This window comes from Rattus norvegicus, chromosome 4 (genome assembly GCF_021556685.1).
Source record: "Rattus norvegicus strain SHRSP/BbbUtx chromosome 4, alternate assembly SHRSP_T2T, whole genome shotgun sequence".
NCBI classification, from domain to species: Eukaryota; Metazoa; Chordata; class Mammalia; order Rodentia; family Muridae; genus Rattus; species Rattus norvegicus.
In genome coordinates, this window is record NC_141537.1 from 75,874,896 (window position 1) to 75,894,603 (window position 19,708).

The window sequence follows — 19,708 nt, forward strand, 5'->3', positions numbered from 1 at the left end:
TATATGGTCAATTTTGGAGAAAGTACCATGAGGTTGTGAGAAGAAGGTATATCCTTTTGTTTTAGGATAGACTACTCTATAAATATCTGTTAAGTCCATTTGGTTCATGACTTCTCTTTGTCTGTCTATGTCCCTGTTTAATTTCTGTTTCCATGACCTGTCCATTGATGAGAGTGGGGTGTTGAAATCTCCTACTATTATTGTGTGAGGTGCAATGTGTGCTTTGAGCTTTAGTAAGGTTTCTTTTATGTATGTAGGTGCCCTTGCATTTGGAGCATAGATATTTAGGATTGAAAGTTCATCTTGGTGGATTTTTCCTTTGATGAATATGAAGTGTCCTTCCTTATCTCTTTTGATGACTTTTGGTTGAAATCAATTTTATTTGATATTGTAATTGCTACCTCAGCTTGCTTCTTCTTTTTATTGGGGAATTGAGTCCATTGTTATTGAGAGATATTCAGGAATAGTGATTGTTGCTTCCTTTCATCTTCATATTTGAAGGTGAGATTATGTTTGTGTGCTTGTCTTCTTTTTGTTTTGGTGCAAAACGATTAGTTTCTTGATTTTTCCAGGGTGTAGCTTGCCTCTTTGTGTTGGACTTTACCATTTATTATCCTTTGTAGGGCTAGATTCTCCCCTCTCCCACTTTCTCCTCCAGAAATCCCCTATACCATCCCTCCTCCCCATGCTTCTATAAGGGTGCTCCACTATCCACCTACTCCTTCCTGCCTCCCCACCCTGGCATTTGTACTGGGCATCCTAGGTCTAGTTTCAAATGTCATTTTACTGAAGTCTCCTTTTCTCTGGCATTATTTTTATGTCTGTTGCAAATTATATCAAGAAGGATATCTACATTCCCATATTTATTATGATCAGCAGGAAGAAAGATAGGTTTAAAAACTCTTTCCTCTTTTATGATCTTAGAGTGACATACGTCTGACTAATGAAATACTGTAAGGCAAGACATCCCCTCCAGAAGTTGGTAAATGCTGTATATGCCTAGTTGGGTATGATACAGGTAACTGGAGAAATTACTGCCCTGTTTTTGGAAGTGTGTAGAGAAAGTAGAGGGGTCTGCCAGCATCTGCTATACTTTGCAAATACCTCATAGCCAATTAAACAGTTAATAAATAAGTTTTTAAAAAGTTTTAAAAGAGGTAGTATCTTTACTAAGGCTACAGAAAGAAGCTCCCAAACATCATTTTTAATCTGACTACTTCAAACGTCTTTTGTCACCATAATGTTAGTATACTTTATAATGTTATGTTCCCACAGCTTACATAAACAACAATGTATGTCTAGAAAAAGTAAGTGACAAATTAATACGTGATTGATTCCATAAGAAAACAGGATTGGAACTCACTTCCTTGCTAACCATCCTCTAATCCTAGCTTGCAGTGCTTTATCAGGATGCTTCCCAGAATTGAACATGACTCCCTGGTTACTAAAAGAAGAAATTCATAGTGCATATGAATCGGCATCCCTATGATAAAACAAAGTCCCTGATGAAAGAAACCATGGGCACTGAGGAACAAATCTGTAATGTGAAACAAGTGTAGCAACTTATTTGAGATGTAGTGCTCTCAGCTCCAAACACAGGAGGCAGTGGCAAAGTTTGGCAAGTAAAGCTACTTGCTGACAAGCCTGAATAACAGAGTTTCAATCCTGGGAACCACATGGTGGAAGGAGAGAATTTATCTCACAAGTTGTCTTCTAACACCTATATATGTGTTACAACATGTCCATATGAACAGACTCTCTCTCTCTCTCTCTCTCTCTCTCTCTCTCTCTCTCTCTCTCTCTCATACTAATAATAAATTTTAAAAAGAAGAAAATATAAGTTGTATTACTATGAACCCCTCAAAAGTGATCAACAAAAGGAATTCTACACAGCTCCCCAGCATTTCACTTTATAGTCACTGTCATCATTATTGGGATCAACCTGGATAGGCTAGGTCACTCTAACTTTCAAATAGTCTCTCAATATTTCTATTAATTCTGAATACTCTATATTTCATCGTGTACATTCCTAATTATTTCTTACATGTTTTAATTTATTCTTAAATTCTCCTCTCTTGTATGAATCATTTCATGTGGTGTATATTCAGCCAAATATGATTTATAATAGTTAATTTTATTTTAAATGGGGCCCTCTTAAAAACATTGTGTCATGATCCATCATTAATTTGTCTTTTTCTCTAAAACTAATTAAGCATTTTAAATGCCAGAGCGCCAAATAATGGAACATAATTTACTCATGTACCTCCAGGAATGTAGCACATCCTTGCCTTACATAAAATATAAAGTCTTCACTTTCAGGAACGTCTCAACAATTGCTTTTATATTAAAAACTGTAAGGGAAAAATTGAAAATGTTAGCACTAAAAATTTCAACTCCATTGAAGTTGACATTATAGCTACAGTTCTACATTTATTCATTAATGCATTATTACTAGTGAATATTCCCAGCAGTACTGATAAAGGATTATTTTGTGTCATCTGCATTGAGGCTACAGAACTTAAAACTGATGAGAACAACATAGGGAAAAAACCTATAACCCCTAGAAGCAGTTATACTCAACGGAGCACATTTAGGAGTATTGGTCTTAGTCCTTAAGGTCTGCAAGATCTATAAAATGTACAAACCTTGACTGTTCAACTTACAGCCCCTGTGTGTCACAAAGTCCCTAAGCCATACACTAACGATACTTTTCAGCTATTTTCTACACTCAAAATAATTTTAATGAACCTTTGACTCAAAGAGTCATTAGACTTCATAAAAGCTCCAGAGAGTAAGTACAGTATTCCTTGCTTTAGGCTACACTTTTATCAGCTTATTATTTTAGTTCTGGTTGTCTAGAGATTACTAGAGGCATTTATTGGTAACATGTCTTTGAATGATAAATATGAAAATATAGTTTTAATATTCCTTGATAAAATAAAGCTCCTAGATAAAATCTTTCTAAAATCCTCTCAAGACAATTTGTAAAATGCCTTCAGTGTTTTAAAAAAATGCAAGTAGTAACATTTGCCATTTTATTGGTAAAGTTATAATCTAATTATTGGAATTAATGATTTCATTATGCATTTCACAATAGCACAATGTAATGGGCAAAAGCTTTTGTAGACAACATATTATAATGTTTGCATAACTTTTATTGAAATAAAGGTGCTTGACAGTTGTATTTATAATTTTGTATTGTTTATTGTAAGAAAATACAAGTATTCACATTTATTTTTTTCTCAAAGATAACATTTGGAGGCATACCTTTCTCTGGCAAGCCAAGTTCCAGTAATAGGAAGAACTTTAAGGGCTGCATGGAAAGCATCAACTACAATGGTGTCAATATTACCGACCTTGCCCGAAGAAAAAAATTAGAGCCATCGAATGTGGTAAGAGTCCAAAATATTGATCCAGGAGCATTGAATAACAACAAACATATAAACCTTTCACCACTATTTGGGTTCAATTAAATAATGTAAAGCAGACATACTTGTATAGACACTTGACATACCCAAAATTCACATTGACTTTGAGTCAAGCCAACTCGTGTGTCCAGTGATTTTAAACTGTCCATTTAAGACTTACAAGAGAGAAGACAGGCTGACAGTAGTGGAGGGAGCTTTGAGAGGGTAAGGAGGGCAACCATAATTAATTATATACCTATATAGAACTGCCAATGAAGAACATTAAAGTTATATAAAAGAAAAATCATAGTAATAATTAAATAATGGCTTACTTAATTAAAGAAAATGTTTTCTGGGGGAAAAGGAAAGGGAGCCACAAAAGCTCACACTGAGTTTCTTCAGGATCCTGTGGAAACTGCTTTCAGAGTTCTTGGAGAAGACCAAATAGTGAGGATGTTTTCAGCATCCTACCTTCCTATGTATTGCTGGGTAGTCCAAAGACACTAACACATGTTTAACATGGGGCTTCTCTATGACTCTGCCTATCCAAGAACTATTTGTCACCAAGCACTGTCATATGGGAGAGAGTGCCTGAGATTATAAGGACCATATTCTTGAAAGCCACCAAATGAGATAATTCCTTAACCCTTCACACTGCCTCTAAAAGCACTCTGATGGTCCTGTTTTTCCAAATTTGAGCTCATGTTTGACAATGACAAAAATCAAAAGAATACCTGGATAAATGAATGGCCTCAACTCAGTGAGATTTCAGTAAGAGTGAAAACATTGTAAAGCTAGTTTAAAGCAAATGATTCCATGATGAAGATTTCCCTTAAACATAGGGAGGAATTAATCCTAATAATAAAATACTTAAATTCGGCCCACTTTAAGTAATAAAGTATAGAGTTAGAGAAAGGTAATTTTATCGTAAAGCGGCACTGACCTAAGGTATACACAGACATCCACTGTAATCTGAGATGATACCGTAAGTAAATATGAACTTCCCGATTGTTTCTCCATCCGGACCAGCCTAGCTGGCACAATATCCTCCCAAATCCAACAGCCTTCCTGACTCCCAGGAAATCTGCAGCCATACCCAGGGACACAGACAGGAGCCTAGTATGTCTGTCCTCTGAGAGGCCCAACCAGCAACTGACTGAAACAAAGATATTTACACCCAACCATTGGACTGAATTCAAGGACAGTTATGGTTGACTTAGTGGAAGGACTGAAGAAGCTGAAGCCAAGGGTGACCCCATAGGAAGACCAGCAGTCTCAATAAACCCAGACCCCAGGGAACTCCCAGACACTGAGCCACCAATCAGGCAGCATACATGGGCTAGTCCAAGGCTCCTCCACATATATAACAGAAGACTGCCTGGTCTGGTCTCAGTTGGAGAAGATGTGCCTAATCCTCTAGAAACTTGAGGCCCCAGAGAAGGGGAATGCCTGGTTGCCAGGAGCAACCTCTGGGAGACCAGAGGGAGGAGGAACTGTGGGATGAGGAACTTGGAGGTGGGGCAACATCTGGAATTCAAATAAATTTTTAAAAAGAGAAAGCATGAACATTTTGAAAGTTATAAATATCAAGATTTAACCTGGAATAACAAATTTCCAAGGTGACTCTAGGTGTTAAGTATAGTTTATAGATTCTATATAGGTGACCTCTGAATGTCATGGCTTCCTTCATAGATCTGTATTATTTCTTATATTATTTCCACACTCACGCATGCACTCATACACATATCCCCTATACTAAACACAAACATATATACACACTGCATATTATGTACCTGTAAGTACACACACTTTCCACATACTATGCACACACATAAAACTACTGTTACTGTTCTACTGCTGTGAAGAGACCTTGACCAAGGCAACTCTTAGAACAGAAAGTATTAATTGGAGGCTTGCTTAAAGGTTCAGAGGGTTGGTGTATTATCATCATGGTGAGAAGCATAGCAGGAGGATGGCTCTGGAGGAGTAACTGATAATTATATCCTGATCTGAAGCCAGGAGAGAGATGGAGAGAGAGAGAGAGAGAGAGAGAGAGAGAGAGAGAGAAAGCAAGTGAGCCTGATATGTCTTTTTGAAACATCTAAGCTAACCTCAGTAACACAACTCCTCCCTCCAATAAGGCCATACCTACCTACCATAACCCTTTCAAACAGTCACACTATCAGTGTGAAAATATTCAAACCACCACTACACATACGCTACAAAAATACATAAATACTGACCAAATGTATACAATGTAACACACACACACACAAACACATATCCACTGTGCACTATACACATGTACAAATACACACATATGTCACATACAATAATACTTAGAGACAAGCACATTATATATATATATATGTATATATATACATATATATATATACAGGCACTAACAGAGCAATTAATATACATACAACCACAAACACTTAATATATTATATACATGGACTACATACTATGAGCATATATGCCACAGTCTGTGATCACATACAAATACACAAACATATATTCCACATTCTATTCACTTCCACTAACACACACACTGTACACACACACACACACACACACACACACACACACACACATACTTTTAAGCTTTTTAAGCACTAAATAAAATGGAATGAGGGTCTTTTCACTGTTCTCAGAATTTTTTTCAGAAAAAACTTGAAATAATATCATTTCTATGATTTGCATTTTTAATAGGCAAAATATTAGTTCTAGCTATACCTAACTCAGTGTTAATTTTGAAATGTATCCATTTGGTGTTCAAACTACAGTGTACCAACCGTAAAAGCTCATTACCAAGGCAACTATAACCGCAATGAATTTTGAAACTAGAGAAGACTGAATAGCAATATGCATATATATATATATTATCTATGTATTCTTTTTTTAACAAATTATTTGTGGGCAACTACAGAATAGTTTCTGTAATAAAATCTATACATATATTAAAAACACTAGTAAAAATCGTGAAATAGAACATTTTGTAAACATCCCTTCAAAGTGAACATTTTGTAAGAAATTTACTCAAAAGATATTAGTAGCTGCTATTTCAGTGAAATTCACTCAGCTCCTACAGACTTCCTGTCTTCTTAAAATCAAACCCTCCTATTGCACTAACACCACCATCAGCACTCTTAATCAGAACTGCTCTGTAATTGTCTGGGACACAACCCTACAGCCCTAGACTACAGGCACGTGCTCAATTATAACACCTCAGTTGCTCTGCACAGGCAGTTCTTATCTATGGAAAGGCAAAATGTTTTTAAAAAATAAACTGCAAAATTACAGAACAAAGTGAATTTAAATATTACCTCAAGAAGACAATTTATTTCAGATTTAATAGTTAATGGGCAATAATGAAATAGTTGGGCTTTGGGGATTATATATATATATATATGTATATATATTGCATATACACAATATACATTGCATATACACAATATACATTGCATATTATATGTGTATATATAAATATATATGTACATCATAGAGAGATAGAGATAATACTATCCCCAAATTCCTAAACATATAAAAGAAGACAATTCCTTAGAAAGATGAAAGAAAGCCAAATGTGTTCTTCCCATCACAGCAGGCAGGTAAACTGTCAGGCTTTTCATGGGTATTGCTTGCTACACTGTGAACTAGAAGTCTAACTGTTGCATTTACTGGGTCTAACACTCCAAGAAGTTCCAAGAGGATCCATGCATGCACTAAATCAGACTGAGGTGCTATCCCTTAAGTCTAGTACAGGTTCAAACACTGCTGAGATTTGTAGAATGGGGTCTTTGTCAATAGCCTCACATAGATGTTTGTTTACTTTCAGGGGAATCTGAGCTTTGCTTGTGTGGAGCCCTATACAGTACCGGTCTTCTTCAATGCTACAAGCTATCTGGAGGTGCCTGGAAGGCTTAATCAGGACCTGTTCTCAGTCAGTTTCCAGTTTAGGACCTGGAACCCCAGTGGTCTCTTGCTGTTCAGTCACTTTGCAGATAACTTAGGCAATGTGGAAATTGACCTTGTGGAGAGCAAAGTGGGAGTCCACATAAACACTACACAGACCAAGACAAGCCAAATCGACATCTCCTCAGGTTAGTGTCATCCGCTTGGATTTGCTTCTGAAGTTGCTATCAATGGTCCTAAAGCTGAAGGTGATGGCTAGCGTGCTCTCTCTCTCTCTCTCTCTCTCTCTCTCTCTCTCTCTCTCTCTCTCTCTCTCTCTCTCTCTCTCTCCCTCTCTCTCTCTTTTCTTTCTTAAGCTGGCATTATAGGCTCATGGTTATACTTCCATTTGAAATTTTACAACCTTTTCTTCATTAAACTATATTCTGTTTATGAGAAACAGAGAAGTAATGAAATCACAAGGTGTGAAGAAAGAGGAAAGTTGGTTGACCTTGAATTATACCACATGAATATTCTAATTCTTCTAGACCAGAAACTCTGAACCTGTTGATTGTGACCCCATTAGGGCTCACAAATCAGGTATTCTTCATACCAGATCTTTACTTGGTGATTCATAGCAGCAGATTAACGTTATGAACTACAGTTTTGTAAATGTCAACACAACATGAGGAACTGCATTAAAGGACACATCTTAGAAAGTTTGAGAACCACATTTCATGATAATATTTAGTAGAGAAATTGATTTTCCTTGGCATGCTTATTTTATATAAAAAAATCAAGTATTACTAGTAGTGACATGACAGTGTTTGGTATCGTTTGATCTCATGGGGATTCAAGTAGCTCTTACTATTAGTTAAAGTATAATAATCTGTTTAAAGAATAGGTTAATTGCCTCAATAAAAGCTCTAAAGTGTTACTCCTAGATACATGTATGCCATATGTTAGAAAAAATTGGCAAGACGTAAATACAAAACAGAATAGCAAAGTGTCTATATTAATCGAGGAAAGGCAGGCTTGGCTTCATTGAGCACTGTTTTAAGTAGGTGTTCTCATGATATCATAAGCCACAGCTTAGGATATACTCTTAGTTTAGACTTAAGAGTCTTGACCTATTCTTAGATGACTAGAGTGTTGGGAAAGGTGACACTGCAAAGTGAGATACTATGAGCCAAGAGAAAACTAGGTGCAAGGTGGACTAGTGATAAACGTCACTTTTTAAACAAGTTTCTCTCTTCCTTGAGACAGGAAGGAACATTAGTTACCTGTTGATGGGATAAACAAAATACCAACCAAAATCAACAGGAACGGAAGTATTTAGCTTAGCTACCAATTTCATGCTATGCCCTGGGATGGCAACCAAAGCAAAAAGCAGCTGACCAACTTTCATTCAGGGAGCAGCGAAAACAGTGATGTTTATTTTGCCAGTAGCAATTCTGAAATATATGGGAGAGAGGAAAGTAGCATTTACAGAGCACTTAGTACAGATGTGCCAATGACAAGGGAGGAGATTGTGACAAATAAACCAGGTGTGCCATTTCCTCTGCATTTTGGAATAGGATACGGTCATTCTGTAAGCATAGTGTGGACACCTGACACCCTTTCTAACACATAATTACTTGGTTCCTATCATTGCTTTATCCCTGTTTTAGGCTTCAAACTCCTTCAGGGCTGAGGCCATACATAGTCTGTTCCTATCTTGAGCTTCTATAACACAATTTGGAAGAGATGTCCCATAACTTCAGCATTAACTTGCTACAGTAGCTGTTAATCAGATGTTCCAGTGAAGGGGCCCTGTCTCCTCATACAACCGGCTCTGTTCATCTGTTAGGACTAGCTCCATGGCCTTCACCTCTTCCACAAAGAACTGCTGATCACTGTTCTGAAGGGTGGCATGTGGAATATTAAAATGGCAGGGCACTCCTGCCTGTATTCTGATTTTACATTATTATTTTCTAATTTTTCCTGCAAGTCACTTGAAATGATAAATCAACCAAATTTTATCATTTTCTTCTCTGGTAAGCTCAGCTGGGGAGGTTCAGAGTAAACAGGAAATATCAGGAGACCCAGAATAAGATAAAACAAATATACATAAATGATTTATACAGTTGAAAAGCAATCTACTGTCAGGATTAAAGGCTCTTTTCTAATAGCTAAACACATAAAAGTGTTAGCATGTAGTCCTCCCTCCTGGCATTATTTAAGCAAACCAACTTGCTAATGTGTTTCCATGTAACCAAATTGTTGTCACTGAAATAATAATATTTTAACACAGTGATTATTAAACTCATTCATTTGATTCAAACTATCTTAGGTCTCTGAGAGGTTCTTATCTAACTTAAAGAGTGTTTAAAAAGTGAAGATTAAACAAAAGAATGAAACGAAAAGAGTGTGAAAATATTCATCCATAAATCAACAATTAATATTTTTGTGAAATCAGCTAATTGACCTTAATAGATTGTCTTAAAGATATGAAAATGAACTTTAGGATATTTATCAATTTAGCAAAGGGGAATGTCTAATTTAAAGAAAACTGATAGAAAAATTCAGAATTTGAATATTTTAGTCTTACTCTTAGTTCCATGGAATTTTTCATATATGTATATATGTAAATATATATATTTAAAATGAAAGTAATGTTATGATTACATATATGTTCAAATATCAGTGTCAGTAACAGAAAGATGTCCATCAAACATACATTTCATCCAGATAATGTCTCACCTGGAAAAGTGACTAACATGAAAATAAGAACAACTGAGTGTAGATACCAAATACACATAAAACATCCAGGTTTAATGGTGGCTGTGACTTTATTGACATTTCTGTGGAGACAAAACAAGATGTTTCCTGGGACTTGCTGGCCAAATATTATGGCCAAATTGACAAAGTCCTAATGTAGGGACATTTTTTTCTCAAAATATTAGATGGAGAAAAATCGATGAAGACACATGGCACTGACTTTGGCCTCCACGTGCATATATATGAATGTGAACTTCCACATAGAAACTCACACACAGTAACACATATGCACACATAAACGCATTCAAAATCTAAAAGAAAATAATGTTAAAACTTAAAATGTTGAATCTTATTTCATAAGACAGAATTTCATCAACATCTTATCAAATTCAATTAAGTATACAAAGCACTGATTATTTGCAATGACACTGAGAAGGGAGCCAAAAATTTTTTTGCTTGGTTTAATAAAAAAAAAAAAAACATGTATCTCACTATCACTACTCTTACTACCATGAGAATCTAACAATAACCATTGTGCTTTGTTTTCAAAATACCTTTTTGAAAACATTTTTTAAACACAAAAAAAATCTATAAGAGAAAAATATCAACCAGTAGCATTTTCTGGAATACATACAGACACTGAAAGGTCAATTTAAAGTTTCTTAGATATAGTCTTTAAATACTTGTAACCTCTTTCTGATATTCATTAATATATTCTGTGTTCATGGTGAAGGAGATCTGTTAACTCAAATTCCCTTTGTTCTTTCTTTTAAAACACAGTCTTGAGTATTGATTTAAAGCAAATCTTACAGCTAAGATGATATATGGCTTACGTTTTCCTTGCACCTTTTCCTCCAAGGCATGATGACTCTTCTGCATTCCTGGTAGCCTTGTCAAAACACTCAAAATGTAAATTTAAGGAACCTAAGTGACCTCAAATTTGCAGATTGAGTTCTCTTTCAATGGAAATATTTTCTAAGTTACAAAGCTGATTTTAGAAAATTTATGCAGTATATTTTTAAAACTAATCATATTTTCCATTGATGTATGGATACATATTTGTACTATAGTAGAAAATGATGGGAAGGGGGATAATTTGTAAAAATTGGCCTATGGGGCAACATCTGTTCTCTATGATGAATTTTTTAATTTTGTCTTACATATTCATAAGTCTAGGTTAGGTGGACACAATGATTAGTGTATTTCAAATAATTTGGTCAAAGCATAGGAAGGAAGTGTCTTGTGACACACACAGTATGTACTGATGCAAAACTTCACGAAATGAAATTAATTTTGACATTTTTAATGTACTATGATTATTATTGATATTTCATTTTTAATTTTTTCCATTAAAATAATTGACATGATCACAACCCACTACAATGAGTTGATCCCTTAAGTACACTTTGGCCAACACAGACCTACACGTCTGTCACTTAATTAGAAAGGTTGGAACGTTTCAAAGCTTGAAGATGCCTGCAGTTGTTTACTCCATTTTTCATTTTGGAAAGTTAGCTGTATCTTCTGAGCGTGGTACTACAACATTAGATAGATAGCAAAAATAAAATAGAAATAAATAAACTATCAATAAAAAGTCTTTTAGGCTTAATGACCATTGGAAATATTTTTTATTTCAGCATATCTCATTATTATGAGATCAAATATAAACAATTCTCAGAATAATAAGCTATGGCATCCTATACTCACAAAATCATAAACTAGTATTTCACAAATATATATGTATATACATACATATATATAATAAAGGTGATTTCTGTTAATTACTTCTCTTAATCTATTAGCAAATTTTAAGTCAATTTCTATGCAAGAGTAAAGAAAGTTAGAAAAATTGTTCTCCATATTTTCTGCTCTAAACTAGCTATTTGCTTTAGATCCCACTATGCAAAGTTTCTAGTTTTATTTATGTAGATTTTGCTTCAATTTTAGAATGATAGTTCAAAATCTGAACTGCTTCATAAATCTGAATTCTGCAAGTATCACTTTTGTTTGTGTTTCTATCTCTAGAGAACATCTTTTGTGGAGGTGTTTCAGTTATTTGCCTTTCTTAGTAAAATTTCTTTGGAAACCTTTGAGTTCTATCTGGGTATGTTGTACACAGAATAGATGGTTTATTCATTTAGTGTGTGCCTAGGAGTGGCTTGGGAGTGCTGACAAGCTCCCAGTTCAATCTGAGCAGATGCATTTGCTGGGGACCAATCATGGCACAATCAAGCAGCAAAACATTCTTCTCTTAATTTCTTTTGTGAGCATTTTAAAATTTGGCCAACCTATTAGCATTTCTTTATAAACTAGTGTTTAGTTCCCAATGTTCAGATGTCTCCTGAAATAGAGTTTCTCTGTTTAATTTTTTACTGTCAATAGATTTTCAGTTCTATGATTTTATACTTCATTATTCCCTAAAAAAACCTTATCACCTAAAAAATCAAAATAATAGAGCCAGTGAGATGTCTCATAAAGCGAAGCACCTGGTGTAGGTCCTCAAGACCTTAGGACCTACAAGGTGGAGCAAATGAATTGGATCTTACAATTTGTCCTCTGACCCATGCCTATGTCATGGCATGTATGTGCATATGTGTGGATGTATGCAGACACAAACTAAATAACATAAAAACAATACAGAGTGATAATTAGTCTTTCTCAAGGATGAGCTCCTAAGTGGGTTATCTAACACTAAGATGTCAGTCCTAAAATCACATAGACTTAAGAAACACAAAGAATTTAGCAGAATATGTTTTTAGGTTTATGTGTTTGTGACATATAAAGGAAAAGAGGCCATGAATTTAAGGGGGAATGGGGAGAGTTGGAGGGAAGAAGGAGAAATGTGAAATAATTTTAATTGAAATTTTAAAAGTTTTAATAAATTTTAAATGTAGAAGTAATAAGTATTTCATATATTTCAAATGAGTTACATGAGATTGCTTTATATCAAAGTGAATATCAAATTAGTAACTCATACTTGGTTCCATAGTTCAACTTTAAATAATACTTACTCAATGGTTTTAAAAGTTAAACATAGCGGCACATGCGTCTGATGTCAGCCAGAAGCATCACAAGGTTGAGAGCAGCATGAGCTACATACAGAGATCCAGCTAAAGGTCTATGCATGGAGCACTGTACTGGAATAACCAGCATGGATGTTTATGAAGATCTATAGATATGAATGCAGATGACTTTGGAAATATCTATAATACAGGCTGCTGATTTTTATCTGCCCAATTCACAAATAGAGTTTGTATGAAAGCCACATGGTACCAAGTAAAAATAGTTTAGCACATGGTCTCTAGCTTCTGGCTAGTTTCATCCAACTGACTTTCTATTATGTCTAGACTCCCACTGTTCCTGTGTGTTATGGATTTGGTCTAACACTTACATTATGTTATTTGGGTTCCCAAAATTGCATAAGAATCCATATGTCAGACACTAAAGGTCCCTGCCCCTAGTTGCTTCTGATTGGTAAATAAAGTTGCCAGTATCCAATGGCTAGGCAGTGTCCTGGGCCAGGGGATCCTCAGAGGGAAGAGAGAATAGCTATGACTGGAAAGGATTTAACAGGCTTGAGAGGCACAGAAGAGAGAGCATAGCAATCATGTAAGAGATGGGGAAGAGCACCTCCAGGTCCCCTACCCCCACAGAGTCTAGGGCAACAAGGATGGAGTATAGATTTTAGTAAGTAATAAGTCAGGAATATTGGACGGAGGTGTTAGCCACGTGGATGTTTGAGGGTGGCCCAGCCATTGATCTGGTTAAGGCATATTAAATCTAAGGTTATGTGTCTTTCATTTGGGAACCCAGAACACTGGGACGGGTAGCAAGAACCTCACACTGCTGCCTCCGCTGCTGCCCCTGGCTTTTGAGTAGCTTTAATCACCTACAGCAACACTGTGCTGTCATCATGCTCGCTGAGGAGAAATCTGCTCTTAATTATACTTCATTGCACGATGGCATGCTTTTCACAGTAGATGCAGTTATACCCCAAGATGAAGAAATGGAAGGAAAGACTGGGGTAGTTGTGTGATATTTACCATCGACTTAATCTTTACAAAGCAAAAGAGATTGTTCAATTTATAATCACTCCTAGGTTGTCATACCCATTCTACTTTCCATAGGATTTGGAAGGTAATTATTTTTCTTTCTTCAGAAGTGGTAAATAAAACACAATTGAATTATGATAAGTGTTATAATTGAAAAGAGAATAAAGATATAAAAAAAGATATAAATAAACTCCAATGGGTAAAATGGGGTGGGGAATGCTTGTTTTAACCAGGTCATGATATAAAAAGTCAGTTTAGTTTGAAAATAGCTAAGAAAGTGGAAAAATTCTATATCGTCAGTAAAACTAGGAGGATAAAAGCAAATGAATAACAGTAATAACCATAGTCTAGAAACTTGGAAGTTATGCACATATAGGTATATAACTGAAGATCAAATGAAAACAAGAAAAATAAGAATTGGAGAAGACATCAAAATTAAATTAAATTTGCCTGAACCAGTTCTATCTGTACGTTCCCTAAAGACTATGAGTTGTGATTTTTTTTCCTGGTTTGAGTTTGTACAGGTCCTGTCTATGCTGTTAAAACAGCTGTGAGCTTATGGATTGAACTGCCCTGTTCTATCTGGAAATCATTGCTTTGTTGCAATCATCCCTCCTATGATGCTTACAGTCTTTTCACCCTCTTTTCTACAATGATGCCTGACCCCTGAGAAGAGAGAATGGTATGATATGGATGTTCCCAAGTAGGGCCACACAGTCCTCTCCAAAGTCTCTTTTTCTTCTTGGCCAGTTGTAGAACTTTGTGTTGGCCATCTTAGAAACTATTAGTTATTGATGTCATAGGAAGAGGGAGAGTTTTTTTAAGGAAGTGTGACTTGATACACCTATCAAGCACCGTGCTTCATTGAATGGCCACACATACAAGAGTATATAGACAGCACTCATTGGACTCAATGTGGACAAAAAGTCAGGATGGTACGGAATGAGGAGTGGGTCTAGAACTTTAGAGAGGTGAGTGAATATGATCAAAATGCAATCTATTACACTCCCAATAAAAATCTTTTAAAGTATAAAAACTGAACTTTTATTTCCAAGTGAGATTAGCAATTATGTCCTCAAGCAATATAGATTTTCACAAAAGAAAGACAATTTAGATATGTTTGCCTTGAGTAACTTAGAGATTGTTACCAAATAATAGTAGTCAGTCATAGAGCCATCTGGAGTTACTGAGTTTTCGTAGTCTGGAGGAACATATCAGAGACTTTGGACAGAGACTTCCCTTTCCTCATGCTCCAGACTCCTCATTAACCTCAAGTAAGGAATGGCTGCAGGGACACTGAGCTAACCAGGAAACTCTGAACATGTGACACAAGCATCTCTGATCCCTTACCTTTGGGTAAAGCATGGGGACTGATTACTAATTTATTGCTGCATGACATTCTCTTATAGAAATGGGCCTGGTTGGGTTAAGAATTTCTAACTGATCTGGTGAAATTCCGGGGTAACCCATAGATTGATGAAAACCTTTGGCAGAATGATCTGGATGCCTACAATGATACTTACTAAGCCATATAAAGTTTCCTACTCTCCTTTCTTTCTTTGTAAAAAAAATAACTTAGGGGAAAAATTTGGAGGTGAAGAGCCACATAATCTGGCTTAGAATGTAGCTACTTTGAGCACAATGCCAGGAAATGAATATCTATCTGGCTTTACCTTGAACTGTGGTTCAATTTCACGAGTCTTGTGATTTCTGTATCTTTCTTTCAAAGCATTTCCAGTCAAAACATGGAGCCCTTTCCCAGTGGCTAAACCTCTGCATTGTTTCTGAGTTTTCTGTCTCCTCTCCAGATGCTATTTTTTCCCACTCACTCCTCATGATCCAATTTCTACAATTAAAATTCATCTCATATCATTGCTATAGCACTTATTAGCATCTGACATTTTCCTGAAAGATGCTGATAACCTGCATTTTACGTCTACTTTTTCTATTAATATAAGCTCTTCAGGGCTAGTTTTTGATACTCTGAGTCTCTCTAGGATCCATTCAGAAACTGCATATTAAATGAAGTACCCAAGTGTAGAGGCCTGATCTTGTTACCTTAGATAAAGACCCTTCTGAAGCTCCCTTACCTGGATACTGGAGCACTGAGCACCTCTGAGCCCCCTGTGTATATTTCTCCCTCTCCAATTTTTTTTTTTGCCATTAGGTCTGAAACCTCCATACTACAGATGCAAGCCTAGATAGCAAAATCCTACTGACCATGAAAACTGAAAACCTTTTTTTAGCATAAATTTGTAAAATCTCAAATTCTGAAATGCTTTTGTCAGTCGTTTTGGTGTTGATCCAGGAAATACTTTCCTTTCCTCTGTCCTCTGTCATCAAACTCCTAAGATGTATTGGCATACATAAAGTGGTGCATTCATGACGTGTAGTTTATCAGGGGGTAGTAGGCTAGAAATGGAAAAGTAGAAAAGTGCACTCAATTGCTCAAGCTCTTAGACTTAATTAAGCATGGATGTCACAGTATCCCACATTCCAGAATCAGTGATATTGTATCTATAGAGCTTTAAATATTTTGTAGCCTAAAGTATTAAAAGATGCCCAGCTCACTCAGTGAACTACCAGGGTAAAATGGAAGGTTGTCTTGAAAGTCTACTCTTTGCTCTCAGCTGACTCCTCCGTTGAGTTTATCCTGCTGAATCATCTCTTTTCTGAGGCTGTGAAATGTTTGAGGAAATTAGCCTCTTAGTCTATGTAGATGTGTCTGCCATCATGAAGACAATGATGAAGTCTATGCTAATGGATACATTTCTTGAACGATTATACTTTGCCTATCACTGTGCTTTATATTAATTATCCAGCTTAAAGCTCCAATAACCTTTAGGTCAGGTACTATTGAGAAATCTTTGTAACTTACTGATATCAATTGTAAAATCATTCCTCTAATTACTCAAGTTCAAAGCTGTGAGAAAAAATCTAATTTTTGCCCTCCATCTCTGCATGGCATCCGTAATGATTTAACAATTACCAACAGTGTTCTGAATTGCCTCACCTATCTATCATCTCATTCCCTTATTCAGAAGTTCATTTCTTGAAAGGATAAGCAAGGCCAGATTAATTACTAAAAGTATGACTGGTTCCTCATTCATTGGCTTATGTATTGTAGCAATGTAGTTGTGAGCATGGACTCTGGCTAGTACTGACTGAGTTCTTCTGTTCCATACAGTGTAAATAAAGACAATGTGCAAACAACATTAAGTCATTTAAGTCTCTCCATGATGGTACAGGAGAAAGTCCAGAATGAACATCAACTTACCAAGGATGAATTTGGCAATGAGCTAAGTCACCTACCTAGTCTCTCCAGCTATTACAGAGTCTATAGAAGTTTCAGAGAATATATATCTAAAGTCATCATTTCTCATTACTGTGTAATCCTGACTCTCATCCCTACTCAACCTACTGGCGGACACTCACCCAGGATTGGGTATTATGGTCTATGTCAGCTGATACCTCTGTTGAATGCAGCATACATCATCAGGGATGACCTCATTATGTCTCACTGGGATTCTCACAGAAAACTCTGAAACAATCCCACTTGATCATTCAAATTCTGCTTTTACATGACTCCAATCTATATGTTCTGAATTCAAGGAAAATACTTTTTTATAAGTCCTCATCATTAAAAGGGGAAATTTAATTTTTGCAACCTGTTTTACAATATGTGCAATCTGAGTTTAACCAGAGTGGTCTTCTTAGTCCCTATATTATTGTTGTGGTTCTTCTATCATCATCAGCAGCAGCAGCAGCAGTAGCAGCAGCAGCAGTAGTAATAGCAGCAGCAGCAGCAGCAGCAGCAATAGTAGTGTGTGTGTTTCCTCTATGTGCATGCACAAGTGAGGGTACCAATGAAGGCCAAAAGAGAATATTGGGTTCCTAGGAGCTCTGGGTAAAGTGGTTATAAGTCATTGGACATGGATACAGGAAAACCAACTTGAACTACTGACAAGAGCAGCAAGCATTGTGAGCTGCTAGGCCATCTCTCTACCTGGAGCCTGGCTTCTCCTGTTCTGTGTGATATGTTCTTGCATCTTTTCATTATCTTTCAGAAAAGTCCTTCCTCTTTATAGCATCTTGGAAACCCCTGATCACATTTCAAAGTCTACATTTTTGTTATCATGCTTATCTCTAAACCTCAGGGAATAGTTTGCCATGCACTTTAGCTCTTGAATACTTATTTTTCATTGTTCTGTTGTAAACCACAGACTCCTCTACCCCTAGTCCCACTCATCGGCACTGATCTGAGAAAGTCCATAGAAAGAAGGCAATCGGCGCCTTCATCTTCATTTTCTTTATGTTGATTTACACTTGCATAGTATCCGTGTTTCCTTTTATCTGCTGCTCTTCTTCTCTTCCTGCACAAGATTCTAAAATGACTCTTTCTATCCTACCATGCTACCCTGCAGCAGTCTTCCCTGATTCCCCAAGTCTCTGCATTCTTCAGTAAATCCTGAACTCTGGTCTCAAACTGATCCTTCTAAAATTTTTATTTGCTCATATTTTCACTTGCTCAATCCATTCCACTGTGTGAGCTATTTGGCTAGTCTCGTCTCCTAAAGCTTTAAAAACACATTTTTTGTCTGTCCACTTCTAAGCCTCCACTTCTGCCATTTCTTCTATGTAGCTTAGTTCCTGATGACTCACTATTATAACAAACAAGTGCCGAGTTGTAAAATGTGACTTGATAATCCATTGGTATTCTAAAATTATAGGGACCAAAGTCTTTGTGAAAATAATGGCCTGGGTTCTAGAGAGAAATGATTGCTAGCTGTGGGTCTGATGAGGTCCTGAATTATGACATAAGACATACAGAACCATGACCAATTTGTTTGTGGTTCCTCTTGCTCACCAAGACATTAAGGCCAAGATCTATGTTGGCTACACTATTTAATAAATAAAATAAATATGTGTACATACTTGCCACCAAATATTCTCAGGAGTATAACATGAAATAAGACCCTAACATTAGATCTATACCTTTCACAGTCTCTCTCTCTCTCTCTCTCTCTCTCTCTCTCTCTCTCTCTCTCTCTCTCACACACACACACACACACACACACACACACACACACACACACACACACGTTCATGGCTAAAAGATTTATTCTCTTGTTCGGGATCTGGAAATCACTGGCTATGGTAGACCCTGAAAATAAATAAGAGAATCAGGTGTGCAAGGGTTTATTTTCCTCCCTTTCAGTAGAGTTGGTTAGAAGGGCTGTCCAGCCTTGTGAGAGCCTTGTCGAACTTGCCTTCTCAAGAGGGATGTTACTGCTAGATGATCAAATAACGTTGTCTATGACTACCTTTATAACATTACTGTTTAGGAAATAACATTATTGTTTAGGTAACTCGACGATAAAACAAATTTCAAAGTAACCTTATAGTAGCATGTTATGTGTACTCTGGGAGTAAATATCGCCTCTGCATTCTTCCTTCCAGGCTCCAACACATTTATCCTAGATGCCCATGAGACACATAGCATATCCTGACTATATTTCTGACACCCTTTCTTCAGCTATGGGAGGTTAGAAGAGGTAATAAATTCTCTAGCATTCCCCCCCTCAACATCTTT

At 36.4% G+C, this 19,708-nt stretch overlaps 1 protein-coding gene across 1 annotated transcript in view; it reads left to right on the plus strand.

Annotated features, from left to right (window-relative positions):
- The window catches only part of Cntnap2 (contactin associated protein 2), a 2,247,664-nt gene that overhangs the window by 967,326 nt on the left and 1,260,630 nt on the right, over positions 1-19,708 (plus strand). Inside the window, 2 exon segments of the mRNA NM_001427648.1 lie at positions 3,249-3,392; positions 7,248-7,512. Of these exon segments, the coding sequence (NP_001414577.1) occupies positions 3,249-3,392; positions 7,248-7,512 (409 nt within the window).